This window comes from Corythoichthys intestinalis, chromosome 9, assembly GCF_030265065.1.
Source record: "Corythoichthys intestinalis isolate RoL2023-P3 chromosome 9, ASM3026506v1, whole genome shotgun sequence".
Taxonomy (NCBI): Eukaryota; Metazoa; Chordata; class Actinopteri; order Syngnathiformes; family Syngnathidae; genus Corythoichthys; species Corythoichthys intestinalis.
In genome coordinates this window covers 32,294,685-32,317,692 of record NC_080403.1, presented here as the reverse complement: position 1 = coordinate 32,317,692, position 23,008 = coordinate 32,294,685, and the positions used below count along the sequence as shown (strand labels likewise).

The 23,008-nt window shown below is 38.9% G+C and overlaps 2 protein-coding genes across 4 annotated transcripts in view; one reads left to right on the top strand and one right to left on the bottom strand.

Annotated features, from left to right (window-relative positions):
• The window catches only part of zhx3a (zinc fingers and homeoboxes 3a), a 74,918-nt gene extending 69,011 nt beyond the window's left edge, over nt 1-5,907 (bottom strand). Inside the window, exons 1-2 of one of the 3 annotated variants that reach the window (XM_057845296.1) lie at nt 5,806-5,907; nt 4,959-4,989 (exon numbers count right to left, since the gene is read on the bottom strand). The gene's annotated coding sequence lies outside the window, so the exon portion shown is untranslated. Of the gene's footprint in view, nt 1-3,327; nt 3,371-4,958; nt 4,990-5,805 lie in introns of those variants that run through there. The other 2 variants (XM_057845297.1, XM_057845299.1) reach the window with 2 other exon arrangements.
• A 1,313-nt stretch (nt 5,908-7,220) lies between these two features.
• Nucleotides 7,221-18,068, top strand: fam83d (family with sequence similarity 83 member D). Its single transcript, XM_057846214.1, has 4 exons — nt 7,221-7,848; nt 11,040-11,207; nt 11,312-11,436; nt 16,595-18,068. The coding sequence occupies exons 1-4, from the start codon at nt 7,360-7,362 to the stop codon at nt 17,388-17,390; spliced, it is 1,578 nt and encodes a 525-aa protein (XP_057702197.1). The 5' UTR covers nt 7,221-7,359; the 3' UTR covers nt 17,391-18,068.
• The last annotated feature ends 4,940 nt before the right edge of the window (nt 18,069-23,008 follow it).

Genomic DNA, 23,008 nt, shown 5'->3' with positions numbered 1-23,008 from the left:
AAAGGTTTTTGGCTTTGTCAGGTAAGTTTTGGCAAACTCCAGCCTGTTTTTTTAATGTCTCGGCATCAGAAGTGGGGTCTTCCTAGGTATCCTACCATAGAGTCTCTTTTCATTCAGACGTCGACAGATAGTACGGGTTGACACTATTGTACCCTAGGACTGCAGGACAGCTTGAACTTGTTTGAAAGTAGTAAAGGTTCTTTATCCACCATCCCCACAATCTTTCGTTGAAATCTCTCGTCAATTTTTATTTTCCGTCCACATCTAGGGAGGTTACCCACAGTGCCATGGACTTTATTTACTTCATTTATTAATGACACTGCACACGGTAGACATCTGAACACAGCCTTGAGATTGCCCATGCTTCCTCACAATTTTGCTTATCAAGTCCTCAGACAGTTCTTTGGTCTTCTTTCTTTTCTCCATGTCCAATATGGTACACACAAGGACACAGGACAGAGGTTGTGTCAACTTTAATCCATTTTAACTGGCTGCAAGTGTGTTTCAGTTATTGCCGCCACCTGTTATGTGCCACAGGTAAGTAACAGGTGCTGATAATTACACAAGAGAAGCATCACATGAATTTTCAAAGGATGCCAATACTTTCGTCCGGCCCATTTTTGGAGTTTTGTGTAAAATGATAATGATCTTTTTTTTCCATTGTCTTTTGTGTTTTTTCATTGCAAACAAAATAAATGAAGATATTACTACCAAAGCATTTGTAATTGCAATCATTTTCTGGAAGAAATTGAGCATTATCTGACAGTATTGCAGGTGTGCCAATACTTTTGGCCAGCACTGTATAATTTTGCTGGAGACGCGACATTAATAAGACCAAAACGATTTAATGAACTGGGATCAGGGCTACATTTCTCACAAATATGAACTTAATTAATTGATAGGCTATGATGACAGGCTAAATGATCAATGCAAAAATTAATCTGTATTGACTTATACTAACTTTCATGTGTATTGGTTCAGGTGATACAATGTTCGAACTTTTGTTTTCAAAAACTACTAAAGAAACTTTTGAAGTGCCAGTCCCTTTATATATAAAAAAACAAAAACAAGAACTTGGAGCTATCCAAAAATGAGTCCACTTCTGGGGGACACTGGAGCACCCCTTGATTTAAACTAAAGTATTGTAATATAAAAGTGATTTGAGAAAAAATGAATGAAAAAAAATCTGACCTATTGAAGGACTGATCTACATCTGAGGCACACGAGACTACCCCATGACTCGAACCAAAGTACTCTCATGAAATTCTGATGTGTGATTTCATTTCACAGATATTTTTTTTTTCATGTTAGTGTCCCCCTGAAGTGGAGCCATTCTTGGATAGCTCCCCATTTTTTTTTTTTAAATAAAGGGACTTGCACTCTGAAGCCACCGCGTTGCATTAACATAATGCAAACAATGATCCAAATGAGAGACAGCTAGTTTGACTTCGTTGTTTCATGTGAAGGCTGACCTGACCGCAGTAGTTTTGCAGGTTAGCAAGTTCACATAGTTTAATGGCATGCTAACTCTGATGCAGGTCGGCTTTTCAGTCACAAAATTAGTGGTGTTTTCCCTCAACTCCACAACATTGACGTCTTTTTTACATTACTTATAGTGGCTGCTGCCGGCCGAAATAAAACCTCTAATATCCTTTTTTTTTTTTTTTTTTTTTTTTTTTTTTTTTTTTTTTTTTAAAACCTGTCCTGTTCAGCTGTTTGACACAGAGAATGGAAGTCTAAGTGCCCGGATTCTGAACAGTTTTAATGTTTCACATTGAGAGTCTGACATACTCCCATTGTGATCATTCAAAATACCTTTTTATTATGACAAAACAGCGAACAGGAAGGGATTATGGGGAGACAGAAGAAAAGAAATACCCCCCCCCCAAAAAAAAAAAAAAAAACTCTAATATCCCTCTTCTTCGACGGGGGCGGAGGAGGCGGCATGTTGTCGATATTAATCTGTCGGAGTGGTGCGTGTGTGCGCGTGTGTGTCTGTCTGGCGAGAGGGGGGGTCAAGTCATCAGCCAATAAAACTTGCGTTTGAGGGGGGAAAAAATGGACCGGCACATTCAGCAAGTGAAAAGGGATAAATGTAAGTCTGAACATAATGAAAATAATTAACTTAAGAATGGTAGGGTCTATTCTATCCTTACAACATATGGGAATACCATCTAAATTACCGATCTAACTGAACTCTCTATATAATACAAATAAGGTTGCTTAAAAGTTTGTAGGGGCAATTTGAGCATACTGAAACGTTGATAGTGTTATGTCCCTGCCGTCTCTATGCAAACCTACGCCCTTGTACTGTACTGTCTTACTAGGCTACTTGGAAATCTAAAATCCATACAGGGACTACGTGCAGAAGTTTAAAAAATCATAGACTTCACTATCAGTTGACGGGAAACGGGGCGTGGGGCCGCTCTGTAGGGGACCTATTTACAAAAATTTAAAATTCAAATATTTTCAAAACCAACTGTCAGGTACGAGACAGAGGAACCAGTTGCGTATCGCTTACACAGAATTTTATTGATGTTGACAGGCAAAGAAAACAGTCAGGTCAAGCGGTAATGGCTAGTTGGCATGCAAACCTATGCTGAATCGCTGACGACCTGACACTCAATGCTTTGTGCTCATGCCTTATATCCTGTTCTAAGTTGTTCTTTGTGACATATCAAAGAGTACACAGTCTTTATGATGGAAGCTCTGTGATGCATGAGTGTGATGCAATATACTGGCAATATGCTGGTACATGACAGAACCCCCATCTCAAAGGACGGCTCCAGAAGTCCCAAGAGTTGAGCCCACTTTAATTATTATTTTTATATAAGGAAACAAAACCTAACATGGCTATAAAACTTTCTAATTTTACGCTAGATGCACAAGAATCACCAAATGCAGCGATAATAACCTATATTTTCAGCATGAGTAGCAATATTTAACATATATCAAGTTTTTCCCGAAATAGCGAATTATTTTTTTTTTTAAATTTAGTGTAAAAAACAGGCAGTTGGCCGAAAATCACCTGATTTTTTTAATGTAAAGTTACGCTATTGTTATTTTGTATGAATACAAAATCCAACATGGTGGCAATCACAAAACAAAGAGTGTCTTTAGTTGAAAATTCTTGTAAATAAATGCGTAAATCCCAGAATTTCTAAAGATATGAACATAAAACAGTCTAGATTATTGGTTAAAAGAAAAAATGGGCAGTTATCATTCATTTTACATAAATAATTCAATCTACATGTATGCAAATTTTTCCCATTCATTTCGTTTTTTATCACAGTGTGCATGCATGGTGCTATTTTATATAATAATTACCTTGAATCCACGCCCAAATCACTCTTGAGACACTCCCGCCTGGATAGGCTTACCACCCATCCTTTGAAATAAGGAATAATCATGATATGACACTGTCACGTGCATTAGTGAATGTTTATAACAGATGTCATTCGTGTTATCCGGCAAATGAGCTCACTTTTGAATGGATGCAAAAGATCCGAGCTTGATATAAATGGCGTTATTAACATAACTTGTCGAATGACACTTAATGACATCTGTTATAAGCATTGGTAATGCCCATGACAGTGTCATGTCATAATTATGAGTCTTATGACGCTGCTGTTAAATAAAGTGTTCCCAAATACCATAACTAGCAATTAATGAAACAACTGGAACAGTAACTGAATAAAAAAATAGCACAGAACATTAATTTTGATTGGTGTTTACATTGTTGGCGCTGCAATGCATGCTAGGAAGCATGTGTTACCTATTAACCCGAATGAATCAACAAAAAAGCCGCACTGGACTATAAGCCGCAGGATTCAAAATGAAGGAAAAAAGTAGCGGCTTATAGTCCGAAAATTACGGTATATAAACAGATACATTTCCATGTATTGTAAGAGTGTTAGGGATGTCCCTTTTTTTTGTTTTTCGCCTGTACGGCTTTGGCCGCGAGGGGGGCGTCCATTATTTCTATTTCTGAAATTATGTGCTTGTATGCACTAAAATGTTCATCCTGTTTTCACCTAAATCCGGCGTTAGAACACATCGTGTGTTTGATTTTATAGCAGTTTAAGCTGCCTGGATGCTCTGCCTTGCCCGGCCCCCTAAAAGTAGCCGTGGCGCAATGTATCTAGGAGCTGTCTCGTCAACTGATAGTGAAGTTTATGTAAAAATGTTCTGTATTTGTGTAAATCGGACCAAAAATCCATCTTTTGTTTACATCAATGTTATTTTGCATCAAAAAGTCAGTTACTAAAACATGTAATACCATGTGACAGCATTTCTAGTTCTCATCAAACTCAGTAAAAGAACAAAATGTGCGCCCAATGCGGGAGGATGATTTATTACTTTACTAAGTCCAAACACTCTGTGTTTACAAAATATTGGTGTTTTTCTGCAATGATGTTCAACTAATAGCCAGATGAAAGCACAGTTACCAAGTTTTATGCACAACTGCCTTACAAATCAAGGGGTCCTGGGTTTGAATCTTAGCTCAAGCCCACCTTGCGAGGTGTGTACTTTGTATGCATGTTATTTTAAGCAAGGTTTCTCATCCATCATTCCAACAATATGAAGATTAGGTTAAGGTGCAAAACTACTCATATCTGGGATGTACCTTTATTATACACACTTCAGTGGGACTGCGACCATCCCATGGTGTATCCTAATAGTATTGTACCTAGCTCACCTATGACCCTAATGAGGGCAACTGGAATAGAAAAGTAGCCCCGGATTGATATATCACTTCTGAGCAACAACACAGCAATGACAACAAACAATAATGAAACCAATATGTAAACACTACTCTAAAAATAACAACAAGATTGAAATCAGAATGGATTCACTGAAGCTTGTAGAATAGATATGCTTACCGTGTAAGGTAATACTATAGAGGGGTTTTAACATATTACAAATTAATTTTGCTTAATAAATTGAGTTTGTCTTACCAGTTTGTCCAGGAATGAGGTCAGATGTTGCCTGTAAGTAACATTCAGGAACAACAAGATTATAAATCACTAAACCACTACATAGAAACAAAAATGTGGGTGTGGTGTTAACAGTAAGCTGTTGGTTTCATTATATGGCAACTATTTTAATCATCATGGATTCTCAACACTGTGCCAATATTAGCAACATAAAGTGGCTAAACAATAACAACAGCATACATTTCCAAGCGAAATAAAACAGTATATGAAAAACAAATATATTTTGGCCTCTAATCACATGAATACACCTATTAGGTGACAAATAATTACCAGGGAAGGTCATACGGTCATATTTCTGCAACATGTGTACATATCTTTAAGGTTGGGAATCGTTTCTCGACAATCAATGAAAACCAAAATAATTCAAATTTCAAAATTTTAAAAGACTAGTTTTGATGCATATTGTCCAGAGAAAGATTTGATGAAAACCAACAAAAAGCAGCATGTATGTTACGGTCAAAAGCGTGATTCAAAGTTGTGTAAATACATGGCTGGTCACCTTATAGTGCACCACTTGCAATAAGGTTATACTGTATTATGTGTAGAAGTATCGGACTTTGATGTGCTCTGAGCCTGAATAAAACAATAAAATATGTTTAATGCCAGTAATGGAGCAACTAACAAGTTAAACTGTGACTGAAACGGTTGGCCAATTTAAATACAAATAACCATTTAACATTAACATTATGTATTTTTTCAATACCAACCGGGCCTATACATTGCAGGAAACATTCCATCAAGAACTCTCAGCTTCATTCACACTGACAGAAAACTATAATTATTATTTATAATGTGGCAGTATACTTACATACAGTATAAGCTGTCTTTTACTATAAAACTGTACTGTTCAGTTAGTTCAAGGAAGTGCTTTCCTGCCAAGGACAGCGGGTAATTATAATGGGGCTTCATGAATTGGCAAGATGTATGATGCAAGAGAATTAGCTCAAGCGACTGAAAAAGCAGCCCTGTCATGAAACATACACTGTATGATTTGAATAAAATACAGTTGGAGTGGGAACCTCTTGGTACCTCACGATACGATGCGATTTGCGATACAAAGCTCGCGATAACGATGATCTGACGATATGGCGACACAACAATTATCGATACATTGGTTGGAAAATCATTCTAGGATATTCTACAAACAACTAATGAACAGAAAAAACAAGCTTCTGCTGTGAATTGGATTGATTTTATCACTAGTAGACGTCCAATCCATTTTAACTGGGAGGGTGGCAGCGAATGAACATTCACTAATTTGCTGCCATCCCTCCCACTTCAAACGGATTGAACGTCTATGGCCAGTAGTGGCATCCGATTCCAGGCAATGAGGTAATTTTGGGACATTTAAGGTCATTTACCTGTTACTTCCTGTTGATTTTGGGGTATTTCATGGGTCACTTCCTGTTTATTTTGAGTTACAGAACAGGAAGTGACCTGGGAATCACCCAAATGAATAGGCAGTGACACAAACTCAACAGGAAATGACCTGTAAATGCCCCAACATGAACAACAAGTGACCTGTAAATGCCCTGAAAATCGGGACAGAATGACTGTGAATGCTCTGATTTCGAAAGAATGAACGTTCCCAGTCTAAATGGATTGAGCGTCAAGCACCATCAATGCAGCCTTAGAGTTAACTGAGACCCTATTTTGGTGGAAGATTTTGGTAGCAACTTGTTGGTTTATTTTTATTTATTTATTTTTTAGACATTGACACCGTTTTAAAACGATATCTCGATTCTTGGCAGGAGCATATCGATAACCTTTTGGGATAGAAAGTATCACGATATATCACCATTTCGATATTTTGTCACACTCCTAAAATACAGTGTATAATAGCTTACTGTATTTAGATTTGAACATTAATTGCAGAAAACCCTGATGCACCACGGTCAGAATAAAGATTAGGGAATAACATTTGATTTGAGCAATATTATAAAACACTACTAAAACCTAACAAAAGCGATATTTTTTTTAATGAAAATAAATGCATCATAACAAGTTTTAGTCTAAAGCGCGACCCAACAAAATGCAATTTAATTTTCGATAAAAAGTGTCAGAGTGAGACATCCTGCTGTTGTTTACGGAGGCGGGAGGGTACACTTGAGGAGAGCAGATGTATGGTGCGCAAATTATGTTTGCATCCAAACCAGCCAATGAAATTGTGTTTACACTAAAATGACAGCACATTTTAACCAATCAAAAGTCGTCAAAATTCTTCGGCGACCAATAGCCATCCCGGATAAAGTGGAACAGAGGGAAACTACAAAATACGAAAGTGTGTACGTATAGGTCAAATAAAACAACCTCCACCCGTGAGACGGTTAGTGCCAGGTAGGAAGGTGAAGGAGCAGAAGCAATGGCTTTGTCTCAGTCCCTGGACGACTCACTTTTAAGGGCGAAGCCAACACACGCGGGGGCCGCGCAATGTAACCTACAGGAGGTGTACAATGAGGGACACAGGCTCGCCTTGGAGGAGCTGCTGTCCAGGGGAGTTGACAACTTTTTGGCGTTTCTAAGGAAGGAGTCCATCGCCAACTTCCTGTCTGACGATGAAATCCAGCGGATCAGGGCCGCGGTTGTGGCCCCGCGGTGCGTGTCGTTCCTGGGCGAGGACCAGGTGCCCCCGGAGCAGTCTCTAGGCAGCTCGGTTGACTGTTCATCGGTCACTTACTTCCCTGAGGTGTCAGACGTGGAGCCGCCGCCGCTGGAGATCGGCTGGCCCGCCTTCACTGCGGGATCTTACCGGGGAGTCACCAGGGCCGTGGCTCACTTTCAGCCAAGTTATGGGGAGAACATCTACGCCTGTAAAGAAGTGGCAAGGAAAATGATCAGCAGTGCCAGAGAGGTACGCTTCCTTGTTGAATGCCTACAGTATTTTTTGTGTCATCTAATACATACGGTTTATGCTTTATTTTAGAACATCACTGCCTACAGTTTCACACAATTCATCAACAGTAGTAGTAATAACAAAGTACAAATACTTTGTATTTGGGCTGCAGTTATCGATTATTTTAGCAGTTGATTAATCAACGACCGGTGGTTTGAATAATCAAGTAATCAGATAAGGAACATAAAAAATTAAAATACCCGAGCTGAGCCTCAAACGGTATAGAAAAAAAAAAAAAAAAAAGAGGATCTTGGTACAACAAGTCGGCTAGCTTAAATACTATAAAATGCCAACTTTATTTATTTTTTAAATTTTTTTTTACAATGCTCTTAACAAATAGTTCAAACACATACCCCCCCCCAAATGGCTAAATATACCTATAAACTAAATTAAAAATGAATTAAAAAAAACAAGCTCAAACAAAAACTTAAGCTTATGTTAGTCTTAACAAGGAGCAGCTGGATTCAGCCATGTGAAACAAGATATGTGATATTCACTGTTGCCACTAGAGGGCGGTGTATACACCCAAATCAATAAAACTAAATGCAAACACTTTCAAAGCAAACCAATGAAACACCGCTTTAATTAAACGAATACTCGAAGCAGCAAAATTTAATTCGAATCTTTTTTCTAATCGAATTACTCGAGTCAATCGATTTGTCGTTGCAGCACTACTTTGTATACAACTCCTCACGTATCTGTGGTTAATCTGAGTATTGTATTTTTTTTTACATTCCCTCCCAACATTCAGAACTACTGTACATTCTAGTCCTCGTTTTGATCGTTAATTACAACTGCAACAGATTCAAAAAAGCAAGATATTATCCATTTTCAGTGCAATTCCGTTGTAACTCGTGTGCATGACAATAAAGTTTATTTTATTCCCTATCTATTTATCCATTTCATCTCAAAGAATGACTAGCCTAAAACACCAACAGAGTTTTCTAGCGTTTGCTATTGGAGGAAAAAGACAAGACATATCTTATTGGTGGTTTATATTGGTAATTTTGCATTTTTTTGGGGTCAATCAATTCACAATATTTGCAAAGATGTAGAAGCATCCAGTTGTGGTCACATGAAAGCATACCTACAATAGTTGTTGGGTGAAAAAAACGCCATACGTATGGAAAAATATGCCATTGCATTTTCGTTTTTTGCTTAGTACATTTCAGAGAGTGTGTACTTTTAATTTTTAAAAAATTTAATTTTAACTGCAGGAGTTCCATCAGTCACTCAAGATCCAAACTGCTTATCCTTATAAGGGTTTTGGGGGTGCTAGAGCATACGCCATCGGATTCTGGGCAGGAGGCGGCATACACCCTGAGTTGGGTGCTGACCAATTGCAGGGCACTACATGAACAACTTTTCAAACTCACAACCAAATCTACAAAGAAATTTAGTGTTCAATCCAACTAGTGCTGCAACGATTAATCGAGTAACTCGAGTATTAGATTAGAAAAAAAAGATTCGTATTCAATTTTGCTGCTTCGAGTATTCGTTTAATCAAAGTGGCGCTGTAAGGGTTTATTTTGAAAGCGTTTGCATTTAGTTTGATTAATTTGGGTGGATACAATGTCCTCTAGTCTGCCTCATTTCACATGGCTGAATCCAGCTGCTCCATGTTAAGACCAACATAAGCCAAGTTTTTGTGTGAGCTAATGTTTTTTTTTAAAAAAAATTTATGCATTCGTAATTTAGTTTATAGGTACAGTATATTTAGCCTTTTTTGTCTTTTTGTGTGTTGATGTGTCCGAACCATTTGTTAAGAGCATTGTAAAAAAAAAAAAAAAAAAATGTTTCATAGCATTTAAGATAGCAGACGTTTGCTATGTAAGTTAGCCATTATTCTTTTGTTATACATAGATCCTTAGTTATTTATTTTTTTATACCGTTTGATGCTCAGGTCAGGTATTTTAATTTTTCATGGTTCTCACCCGATTACTCGATTATTCGAACTAACTAGTTCATCGATTAATCAACTACTAAAATAATTGATAGCTGCAGCCCTAAATCCAACCTAACATGCATGTCTTGGTTATCAGTCTTTGTTTTTTTTACACAAGTATTTGTATTTAAGTAAACAGTGTAATTATTTTACCATATCTGTAAGATGATTGATTTTGGCTGCAATGTTGGTAGGCTTCAACCTTAAATATATAATTTTAACTTAACTGGGAAAAAAAAAAACTAGCAGTAAATCGAGTCCTTGTCATCCTAAAATCATGCTGGATATTCCCCATGGAATTTAGTTTGATCCTCCCGTTTTCTTTTGTCTGGCTTTTTAATGAGATGAAATGACCAAAAGAAAGGACAATCAAAAGCAAAAGCAGAATGAATATTCATTGTGGTGTCATGTGCCTTATTTGAGCTGTCAGCCCTGTCTGCTGTTAAAAAAGGAATCGTTGCGTGGCTTCAGCGGGACCTCAGGCCTTTGCAAACACTGCAGCAGAGCAGATGTGTCTCAACTTGCTTTGCTAAGTTTGGTTCCTCCTCTATTAGAGAGCTGTAGTTCTCTCTGTGGATCTAAACAATGCCTTTTTGTAGAAAGTGCACAAGCAACCAGATCAATCTGAAAATGAGACATTATCATGGCCTTTTGTAGGAGCAAGACCCTCCTCGCTCACAGTCTTTGCCGTACAAAAGACTGTAACTGTGCATAATTGTCATTGGGAAAACATTTTGGCACATCCTCCTTAAAATAATCCATGCTTTTTCATTCAAATAAGGCAGATTTAGATTGTATGCGTCTATGACCAGATTGAAGTCTTAAATCTGAGATTACGTTAACATCCGTGTCTAATCCTCGACACACGACTTGTGAAATTCCAACCCTCTTGGTATACGTGGAAACGTGCCAAACAAATCTCTTAGAAAGGGTACAGTTCTTGTCTCTCTCTTTTTTTTTAGGGAAAGAAACTAATTTGTTTGCTGACCAAGTGTAACTGCTCATTGCCATGGTAACAGACGATTGTCGAAAAAGGGCACATCGGCACACATATTGCAAGGGAGTGCGTCTGACAGAGATTGAGAGTTGTGTTTCAATAAGGCCTTGCATTTAATACAAATGAAAACACAATCGTGTGCCGCAGCCCCAAAACACTGCTGCAGCCCTGAAAGTAAATGATGTTCTCTGTAATTTTCCACTGCAGGTGATTGCCATAGTTACGGACTCCCTAACAGACCTGGATATCTTTAAGGATCTTCAAGAGGCATGTACTGTCCGCAAAGTCCCCGTTTACATTCTGCTGGACCAGTCAAGCAGTCCCGCTTTCCTCAAAATGTGCACAAACGTTGGTGTTAGCCTGGATGACATTCAGGTACACCGCAAGTCGAATATAATCCAAATATTTCATTTTAGACTTTTAAATAACTAGGCAGGTCTGCTCACTGATATTTCTGTTTTTTTTGTCCATTCTTGAAGCAAATGAGAGTGCGAACCATAACTGGCACTACTTATTACACAAGATCAGGAGCCAGGATCACAGGGAAAGTTCATGAACGCTTCATGCTGATAGATGGGAACCGTGTAGCTACAGGTTCATACAGGTATATATCTATCCGTTGTAAAATTCCTTCTATTGGATGTGCGGATATTAGCCGCACCCATTTTAATGAAAAAAATGTTTGCATATTACACATACAAATATGAGGGAAAACAATGCCTATTGTCAGGAAGTAACACAATAGCCTGACGGATCCCCTTCAACTTGAGGTTGCCAATCGGAGCCCTTGTATTGTATTTTTGGCATGATGGCACAGCTTGATCAAAGCACATTTGAATAGTACCATTACAAAGGCCATGATGCAAGTGAAATTTTTTTTTTTTTTAATGTGCACAGTTCACACACAGTTTTTGTTGAGAACTTGACTCTCTTCGGATCGTGAAAATCCGCAAATTCCATGTAAAATGGGCCAGACCACAAAAATCATTGCATAATTAATATAAGATGTTTTTCCTTTGTTTTTATACAAAGTGATCAAAGTATAGTTAGGACACAAAACATGAGAAAGATCCCCAGATTTCTAAAGAAAATGTGCAGTTTGAGTCAGTTGATCAGCTACATGTGTGCTTATCACAGTGATTGTATGTGAAAGAACAAAACTTATAAGTCACAAGTACAGTGGTACTTCTACATACGAATTTAATTCGTTCCATGTTTGTAACTCAAAATGGTCGTATCTCGAGCGGCATTTTTCCCTAAGAATATACAGGGTAATTCAAAAAGAATGTGCATTGCGGTATAATTTTAAAATTAAACAAAAAACAATAACTAGCTGGATACAAGTATTGTATCTAACGTCAAGTTTTTATTTCATGCTTTACAAGTGCTCAATGTGACTGCCACCAGCGGCACGGACATCAAGCCGATATGACTTTTAATTTGTTAAAATTGCTTACTCTTTCAAATGACTTTTAATTAGTGATGCACGATAATACATTTTTCAACCGATACCGATAACCGATAATTTCCTCCTCATTCCTACCGATAACCGATAATGTCAAGCCGATAATTCTATTAAAATATTTATGTAAAATTTTAAACAAAAGAAAATATTACTGTGCAAAAATATAATTTATTTTATTTATTTTTTTTTTCCAACATAAAATATGAACAAGTCGTCAATTCCAACATCTAAATAATGACATTGTCTGACATTGTGTAATGGTAAACTTTTGGCAACAATTACTTACAGAGTAAATACCTAAGTTGCACAAAAATGCCTTTAAAAGTAAGCCATTCCTAACATAACATTAATACACTGCAAAACACACTTCCTTAAAACTAGTCAGTTTTAAGTGTAAATCTATTGGAAATAAGTGAAATTATCTGCCAGCACTTCATGTGTATTTCTCTCAGATTTCTTGGAAGAAAAATAGCTAGCTGAAAATAATCTCAACAGCCTTATTTTAAGCAATACATTATTATACTTCATCCTAAAAAAAACTTGGAAGAAGAAAAGATTTTGAATATTTGTGGCTACAGAATATTATTGTTATTTCATTACAACAGGAATGTGCATATTTAAATTAATAAGTGTTAATAAGTGCCAATAAGTTTAGATTATCTACTGTGACTGTAATTGAGCAGACAAATAAGTTAAATTAATTTGAAAAGTGATTGCTAATGTTATATGCTTTGTTGCACACTGTGAAAATGATTAACTCAAAAGAGCGAGATGTCATGTACCCATTCTGCAGCGCTTTGTTTACATTTGCGGCACTCACGAGTCGCGACATTCGCTTTACAGCAGCTAAACTGATAAACGGCAGTACTATTTGGATGCAGTTGGAGCTCGCATCTCCGTGCGTGTTGTTTTGTGCCTGAGTTTTGTTAAGCCGAAAATAAAGGCGGCATTACAAAGTCATCTGACCGCTCGTCATTTTACATACTGAATGTATTATTGACGGGCTGACTTCGTTTTCTCCATGTTTAAATTATCATCTAAACACTGTGCCGTCATGATAAGCTTGCTTACTGGACATCACTTTTCCAAATGTAGTGGTGAAAATGTGATTGGCATGTTTTTCATGAAGAATGGTGGTCGTATAAACTGCATTATTTTTTTATCCAGGGCTTTGGCTCTCGGGTCATTTCGGTAAAAAAAAAAAATCGTGTCTCGTCTCGGCGGCGGCTACGTTCGTACCGGATAATCCGCCCGCACCGGCCGGTTTGCCGCGGCGTATTCGGGGCCTGGCTCTGCTCACACGCCGTGAGGGAACGCTCGAGAAACCGGGGTGTTCGCCGGAGGTCCTGAAGCCAGGGAACCGGGCTCTGCGGGGCGGCGGCGGCCTGCCGGACCGGCCAGAGCGGCGGGCTCCGTCGGAAGACGGCTACTTGCCGACTATCGGTCTCCAGTCGTGCCGGTGTTTAGCCTTAGATGCGAGTTTACCACCCGCCTTGGGCTGCTTTCCCAAACAACCCGACTCTGAATCGTCACAAGCCCCTAGTTTAACTTAGTTTTTACAATAGCTTTAGCATTCCCGCTAGCAGCAGCAGCATGGCATTCGTTCCAAAAATCTTTGTGATGCAGTTTTAAATGGATGCTGGGTTAGTGATTTTGAATGAGGACGCTTTCTTTCGGCCTCTTGGAACTTCTGCGGTACATGTTTCGCAAATGGCGAGAGCGTCGTTTTTTTAGTAACAGCCGCCATAATATTCAACTATTTCTTGGCGTGCAACTCCGCCTCCTCAACCCCTCCTCCCTCAGGGGCTTCAGAGAGGGGAGGGGTTGAGGAGGCGGCGTGCTGAATTCTTCGGTTGTGCACATTTGGAGGCTAAATCAAGTATATAATTATCGGATTACATTATCGGCCGATAATTATCGGCCACCGATATTATCGTGTATCTTTACTTTTAATTCTTATTTTAATTCTTACTACATTATTATTTAATTTTAATCAATTAATAATTCAGTCTAATTTAATGATTTTAAAATGAATAAATGCGTGATGATTTTGGTACATTCTTTTTGAATCACCCTGCATTACAATTCCAATAATTCGTTCCACAGCCTGAAAAACTACACTAAATCCTTAATAAATACTGCTGATTCGATTACAAATGACAGTTACACAGAGCAAAACAAATGCATTATAAATAAAAATCGGAATAATAATAATTCCTGTAATAATGTAACGAATCGGTTTCTAATGTGGCAGATGTGCTTTGCGTGCTGTACCTGAACGCAGTGTGTGGTTGACGTGACAGAGTGAGATCGGTGCGGTAGAGATTTTTCTCTCTCTTTTAGTCGTTTTGTTGTTGGCAAAAGCTGCAGCAGACAGTAGGCGTGTTGTGTTGCACAAGTTCTGATATAAATGATTAAAACCTTGACGAAGCTGGCAATTTCTTTGGCGATGTTGTTACAATAATAGTTGTCACCTTAACCTATAAAGACTGGCGAACGGAGGTCGGAGGAGTACCGTCTAGATCGTAGAAATTCTACAAACGTATTGTCGAGCCAGTTTACGGACGCGCACACCACGCTTATATTTTTCTATCATTTCCATCTTTATTTCAATGGTAAGCGTTAGGAGTATGACAAAATATCGAAAGGGTGATACAGTGGGACAAATAAGTAGTCAACCAATAATTGTGCAAGTTCTCCCACTTGAAAATATTAAGAGAGGCCTGTAATTGTCAGCATGGGTAAACCTCAACCATGAGAGACAGAATGTGAAAAAAACCCCCAGAAAATACATTGTTTGATTTTTAAAGAATTTATTTGCAAATCATGGTGGAAAATGAGTATTTGGTCGATACCAAAAGTTCATCTCATTACTTTGTTATGTACCCTTTGTTGGCAATTACGGAGGCTAAACGTTTTCTGTAACTCTTCACAAGCTTGCACACTGCTGCTGGTATTTTGGCCCATTCCTCCATGCAGATCTCCTCTAGAGCAGTGATGTTTTGGGGCTGTCGTTGGGCAACACGGACTTTCAACTCCCTCCACAGATTTTCTATGAGGTTGAGACTTGGAGACTGGCTAGGCCACTCCAGGACCTTGAAATGCTTCTTATGAAGCCACTCGTTTGTTGCCCTGGCTGTGTATTTGGGATCATTGTCATGCTGAAACACCCAGCCACGTCTCATCTTCAATGCCCTTGCTGATGGAAGGAGATTTTCACTCAAAATCTCGCGATACATGGCCCCATTCATTCTTTCCTTTACACAGATCAGTCGTCCTGGTCCCTTTGCAGAAAAACATTCCCAAAGCATGATGTTTCCACCCCCATGCTTCACAGTGGGTATGGTGTTCTTCGGATGCAATTCAGTATTCTTTCTCCTCCAAACACGAGAACCTGTGTTTCTACCAAAAAGTTCTATTTTGGTTTCATCTGACCATAACACATTCTCCCAGTCCTCTTCTGGATCATCCAAATGCTCTCCAGCGAACCGCAGACGGGCCTGGACGTGTACTGGCTTCAGCAGGGGGACACGTCTGGCAGTGCAGGATTTGAGTCCCTGGCGGCGCATTGTGTGACTGATAGTAGCCTTTGTTACTGAGGGAACATTCGTTCATTCGCTGCCACCCTCCCAGTTCAGTTCGTCTACTAGTGATAAAATCAATCCAATTCACAGCAGAAGCTTGTTTTTTCTGTTCATTAGTTTTTTGTAGAATATCCTAGAATGATTTTCCGACCAATGTATCGATAATTGTTGTATCGCCATATCGTCAGATCATCGTTATCGCAAGCTTTGTATCGCGTATCGTATCGTGAGGTACCAAGAGGTTCCCACTCCTAGTAAGCGTCATCTTTTTCCTTTTTTCACCACCTGCACTTACCTTCTTGGAACCCATGCTGAGTTCTCTCAGAACAAAATCCGCAGTGTGACCGTTCTGCGGGAAAACAAAGAAACTGCGGTGCCGTCATAAATTGTATTACGAGCATGTCGTCAGATGTACAAACAAATGGCGAGTCAATTATTACGTCGGATGTCAAAAAGATCGTGTGTCTGAGCGTATGTCAAGGTACCACTGTATTTGGAACTGAAAAATCTCATGTTGCATTTTGAAATTAAATCAATTCACAAAGTTCTGTGAAATTATTTTCATTCTATAGTCAGGCATTCAGAAATTGTTTATGTAACAACTGTAGTTGCATAAATTAGTCTTTATTCACCTTCAAATTCACCTTGTGGGCCAAATTGAACGCTTCAGTCTGGTTAAGCATGATGGTAAATCTTTTTTTATTTTTTTGCAGGTTCAATTGGACTGATGGCAAATTGAACACCAGCAATTTGATCGAGCTTTCTGGTCAAATAACAGAAAAGTTTGATGAGGAGTTCAGGATTCTTTATGCACAGTCTCTTCCCGTCAATACCCGAGGACCTGCAATACTACGAAACAGTGGGATCTTCGAGCACGTTCCCAGCAAGCATCTGCTTACCTCCTCCCCATACGTCAGCAGGGAGAGGCAGTTGGATCAAGTGTGTCTAACCAGCACACCGGGCCTTAAAATCAAACCTTTATCCCTCCAACCTCCTTGTGAGGGCTCCGACCCAGAAGTGTGTCAAAACGCCAGCGCAGCATCAAATGCATCTACTAATGGTGATGACTGGTTGGATCAGCAGCACATGCAAGAGGAAATCCTGGCTGGTGGTCCAAGTCTTCCAGAAGAGGAGCTTGCTGCAAGCAAACCCTCTGAAAAGGCTGTCGTGTCCTGCCACGTGACCACTCAAACCAGTTTCTCAATGGTAGATGTCGACGCGCAAACAGACCCAGATATTTCCCCTGCGAATGCCACATTTAGCCAGAACGAGGCCCCTTCTCTCAGGCTGATCACGCCCACCCAAGCCGCTCTCCGCAATCTTACTCAAGAGCGCCAACACCGCTACTCGGCAATCCGTTCCAAGCTGGAGCACATCATGGACACGCTGTCCCAACGGCGAGAGCTAGAAGACATTGCCTTAATGACTCTTGCGGGACAGGGGGTTCACAAAGAGATGCTGGGGCCACACCCGAGGCTACGTTCCGAAAATGAAGCTGTCGTCACATAACCAAAAAGCGATTTTTTTCATTGTATTTACAGTATGGGTTTTTGTATAGAATTTCATCTGCTTTGCATTGGTGATTTTTCTTCGGTTCTGAATTTTCTGTTGTATTTCTATGTGTACTGGATACAATTTTGGTTGTAATGGTGGCAGAATAATAGTTGACTACGCTGCAGAACTTTGTGCAATACTACTGTTCCTGTAAATACATAATTTACAGATATTGATAATACACTGCAAGGGTCCCCAAACTAAATAGCTCTAAAGAACACGTGAGTAGCCAGTTTTCAAGAAATAGCCCACCAATTTGTGTTGCTACTCTTTTTTTTATTATTATTTTTAGATGTCACACATGCATTGGTATTGATTTGGAAATTACAGTTTATTTGCTGTTAACCCTGGTACATGATCGGTGTTGGAGCACTCACCTTATTTCGTGATAAATCACGTGGTAATTTGAGCAAATGTTATTTTAGAAGTGCGTATCAAACTGATCACGCTCCATATAAATCAGTTGCCTAGTAGTTGCTCTCAAAACATGGGTGACACTTGTGATACAGTATGATTGAATGTGCCTTTGTGCTGATGTGGGTATTTAAATCAAACATGGCTGTGGTAAATGCATCTAAATATACTTGCCCATTTGTGCCTTGCTAATAATAAAGTGGCCTTTTTGCTTCTTGATTGAGCGCTCACGGTGTTCACGTTAAGTCAAATTGTATTTTGAATTGCAAACAAGTTGTCATAAAACAGAAGCTGTGAAGTTCCAGAAAGCACAAAGAAGCAAACTGTCAGCGTGACTAGAGAGAACAAGAGATGGTGTTTTTTTTTTTTCTTTTAAACTGCAGTGTCTAAACTAAATTAGTCAAGATAGCATCTGAGACACTGGCACCTTTCAGGAGAAGTTCTGTCACTGATTGTGGGCATAGACAGGGAAAACTGTTTACAAATACACTTATTATACTAGTTTAACAGCTCATTTCTTTCTTTCGACATTTTCTCAAAGCTTCTGATTCAAGGACACGTTCCCACAGTCGGAAAACATACTTTCAGACAAGAGAAGCAGGGGGTAGGAATTTGTTCATAGCTCCATATTAGCGATGCTCTACTGAACGTCCTCCTAAATTGCAGCAAGAAAGTGGCTTTGCACGGGCGCAAATGCTGCTGAGCCTGGCATGAACAGTGTTTTCAACTTCCTATCGTGCACCGAAGGCCCTGCTGTGAATGATCAAAACACATCAGAGTCTTGGCTCTCGTAGTGAGAAGTGTGTTCAGTTTTCATCCCGCTGAGCTTGATGTGTCGAATGTTTCGCTGCCTGAGGTGCGACTATTCTGTATCAATGTATACAGTTTTATGAATCCACAAAGGAGGAAGCCTGTTGGAGTGTTTGGCAATACAAAATTAAGGGTTTGCAGATCCAAAACAAAGTGTTCATTAATTGAGGAACATTTGCACTTTTTTTGGTTTAATTTCCCTTCAGGCCAATGTAAATGTTCATCCTTTGTAGGGCACGCATTTAAATCACTAGCTGCCGTTGATGGCACAGACACAGACGTGAAAATGGGCCGGAATGCTGTTCCGGTAAGAGATGCAGGGCCAGAACGGTGCTTTGATCTCAAAATATGACACCAACTGTCAAAACCCCATGTTTAAAAAAAAAAAAAAAAAACACTGCCACGCTGCCACACACGCATTTCCAATGAGAACAATCTACTAACGTCAGATTTACATACACAAGTGTTAATAACAAGCCTAATAAAGACCTTCTGTAGCGTAATCCGTTTCCACTGATATTTATTATTCATTTATTTATTTTTCCCAGCGTCTCTATCTGACAAGTCGCATTGCCTTGCACTTGCAGGCAGCAACAACAACAACAACAAAAAAACCTGGGCTCGGACCCTGTCCGTTTAATGGTGTACCGTGCGCAATCATCACTTTTGCTCATTAATATTCATGATCTTAGCAATTGTTGCCAGGCGGTCAAGCTCGCGTTGGTCCCAATGCTAAATGCATGTAAATCGTGTACGAACAAGATGTTTACTCAGCTAAACCTAACAATTCTGTCCGAAAATGACGTCCCTGGTACCAAATTCACTGGTAAAGATGTGGAAGAACATACAAATGTTCAATTCAAGCGATGGCTTGAGTGTCGAGGACTGAAAAAGACGGGAAAAAGAGCCGACCTGATCCAGAGGTGGGTTTTTTTTATCGACACCTTTTTCTTGTGTGCATTGACTTTCGCAACTGACAATGACGTTCTCCTGTTTCAACAATCTATCCTTCACCACCATATGCCCTGTCTTTCTTATATATTATATCCTCTGGTTGTCTTACGTCTCTGACCGTTCTTGGGGGTAATTTACATTGCTATTTTTGTGTTACGATCGCAAATGCTACTCAGTGACAGCTAGCAAACACTTTTAATTTTTTCATTAATACCAAATCTTGAGTCTATAATTTGGTGACACTTCCCCCTGACTAAAGTTTTTTTTTTTTTTTTTTTTACAACAGTGGCAGTCAGATACCATTTTAATTTTTTCAGGTCATTAATTGTCAGAAGCAGCCCGACAAAACGCCATTCTAAAAAATAAGTAAAAATATCAAAATGGCTTACTTCTTCGTCCTCTGTAGGACAATGGCCCCCAACAAAATGTTTACTGCATATGAAGGTGATTGGCTTCACCTTGCTGGCGTTAAACTGGTCTATTGGACGTCCGCACAATTTGATCCATTGTTCACATTTTTTCATCTTTTTTGGGTTCGGGAAACAAATGAAGAAAACATCCTTCATATGTCGTAATGTCTAGAGTCGTTTCTAAGTTCCATAGTAGCAGTGTTTACTCAGCATGTTCTTTTTTTGAAAAATTACCGGCAGAAAACAAGTGGTAATAACATGAGTTGTATGCAAGGGCATGTCTATGTTGACCCACTTCCGGGTGGCGATGGCGATGTCATGGTCTAAAAACAGCATTCATGCGGTCCGCTATTGGCTGGCATACTGACATGTAATCAGCATGGATAGTTAGTGCTGACTGGTTCAAATGCACATGATTTTTTGGAACAAAAAAAAGCGAAAAAAATAAGATTGTTGAACTAAAGGGACAATGCAATGGAAAATTGATCAGATCTTTAAGAGAAAGGAAAGAGTTGATGAGGTTTATTTTATTTGAGAGGTTCAGAACATCTTCCATGTTAATGTGTACTTTGGACTTATTTTTGTTCATTTATATATATATATTTATTTATTTCCTTATGATTAAAAAAATGCTTTATCTTCAAAATATATTCAATTTCTCTGCATAATGTCATTTGTACTTATTTTTTGTTAATATAAATTACGTAAATATTATCTCAAAAAGTCAATGTTTCTATTATTTTCAATTTTAAAGTACATCCTATGTTATTGAATAGTTAAAATCGAGGTTTCGCTTTTAGATTTGAGGAAATGAGGGGAAATAAAAATTAGATGAAGTTTAGATGGAATTTTGTAAATCAGTGAAATAAGTAAAATTTTGAATGGAAGTCAGTTGATCATTTATGCCTTGCTCTACTGTAATACAGTAGCCTAATGCATGTGTGAAGCCTTTCATTTATTCATTCATTCATTTTAGCTGCTTATCCTCACAAGGGTCACGGGGCGCTGGAGCCAATCCCAGCTAACTATGGGCAGTATGCAGAGTACACCCTGAATTGGTTAACAGACAATCGCAGGGCACAAGGAGACGAACAACCATTCGCGCACACATTCATACTTAGGGACAATTTAGAGTGATCGATCAGCCTTCCATGCATATTTTTGGGATGTGGGGGAAACCAGAGTACCCGGAAAAAAATCCACGCAGGCACGGAGAGAACATGCAAACTCCACACAGGAAGGCCGGAGCCTGGTATTGAATCCTTGATCTCAGAACTGTGAGGGGAACGTGCTAACCACTGTTTGTGTGGAAAAACCTGTTATGTTTTATTGTGTGTTATATTTATAACTGTGCCAAAAGCAGATTTTCCATTTAGGGATTTTAGGTGGTTACCTTAAAAAAAAAAGGGCTCTGTGCTAAACCTTATGTCAGGGAGTTCCAACAAGAAATTCACAGCCAGGCCTCCCAGTTTAAATGAATTGGATGTTTATTGTTGTTCATGGCAGGCAATGATTTAAATACTACGCAGGAAAAACCAAGAGCGTTACTGGTGTGCATAACGAGAATGTATTTCTGTTTTTATTTATTTCCTTTCATTTTATTAATTTTGTTTAGATCACGTTTATACTTCCTGTGTGGAGTCTGCATGTTCTCCCCGTGCCTGCATGGGTTTTCCCTGGGTACTCCGGTTTCCTCCCACATCCCAAAAACAAGCATGGTAGCCTGATTGGAGACTTCAATACTCTCCACATAGACTTCACTATCAGTTGACGGGGCTCTGGGCCGATCTGTAGGGGGCCGATTTTGAAAAACTTAAAATGAAAATATTCTCAAAACCAAGGCCACTAGCAAACTAAAACCAAAACAGGCACCTCCCATAGGCATATATGAGTCTCCATGAGCAGCGCCATAAAAAAAATTCAAAGTCGTTCCATGATAAATTCCTGATTATTTTTTATATAAGTATAACAAAAAATAAAATGGCTATAAAATTCTCAGATTTTATGCTGGATGCACAAAAATCACAAAATACAAAGATAATCACCTATATTTTCAGGATCAAGAGCAATATTTAACATATCGTATAAGTTTTTGCCAGAAATCACAACTTAATTTCTTTTTTGTACAAAATCCAACATGGCAGCCGTCACAAAACAAAGAGCTTTTTAAGTAAAAAAAAATATTTTTTTTTTTAAATAAATAAATGCTTAAATCGTGCAATTTCTATAGATATGAACATAAAACAGTCTAGATTTTTGGTTAAAAGCAAAAAACTGGCAGTTATCGTTCATTTTACGTAAACATTTCAAGCCAAAGTTACAATATTTTATCCATTGATTTTTTTCACAACATTTCAAAGTGCATGCATGGTGCTATTTAATATAATAATTACCTTGAATCCTCGATCAAATCACTCATGAGACACTCCTGCCTGCCTGTATGCAGTAAAACCTTCTTCGTGTTTCTACCCAAATCTGGCTTTAGAACGCAGCGTATTTGAATTTATCACAGTGAAAGCCAACTTAAAGTTCTGCCTTGGTCGGCCCCCTACGGGAAGGCGTGGCACAATGCCTGCGGGAGCTGTCTTGTCAACTGATGGTGGAGTGTATGCTCTCCATAGGTGTACTGTAATTATGAGTTTGAAAGGTTTTTTTGTCTATATGTGCCCTGCGATTGGCTGGCAGCCAGTTCAGGTCATACCACACATCCTGCACATACTTAGCTGGGAGAGGCTCCAAAGATGCACCTGTTCATGCAGTTTGCGAGCTGAATGGTGACTGAGTGTTGGTAATTTGCATGGTTGTGCATGTACACTATAGAGCTAATGAATTGAATGCAATCATGCACTTGAGTATTTGCACCACCAACAAAGGCCTGTTTTGAACAATGTGTTCAAAATAGCAACTTGATTCATACATATAGCAGTTACCTACTGAAACCCTTTGTGTCTTTCAGTCTGCACATGTTCAGTCCATAGATACTAG

What these genes read in the sequence shown, in the direction of transcription:
- fam83d (XM_057846214.1), top strand. Translation starts at nt 7,360, where the DNA reads ATGGCTTTGTCTCAGTCCCTGGACGACTCACTTTTAAGGGCGAAGCCA. An exon ending in TTAGCCTGGATGACATTCAG is followed by an intron (nt 11,208 to 11,311) that starts GTACACCGCAAG and finishes CCATTCTTGAAG; the next exon opens with CAAATGAGAGTGCGAACCAT. An exon ending in GTAGCTACAGGTTCATACAG is followed by an intron (nt 11,437 to 16,594) that starts GTATATATCTAT and finishes ATTTTTTTGCAG; the next exon opens with GTTCAATTGGACTGATGGCA.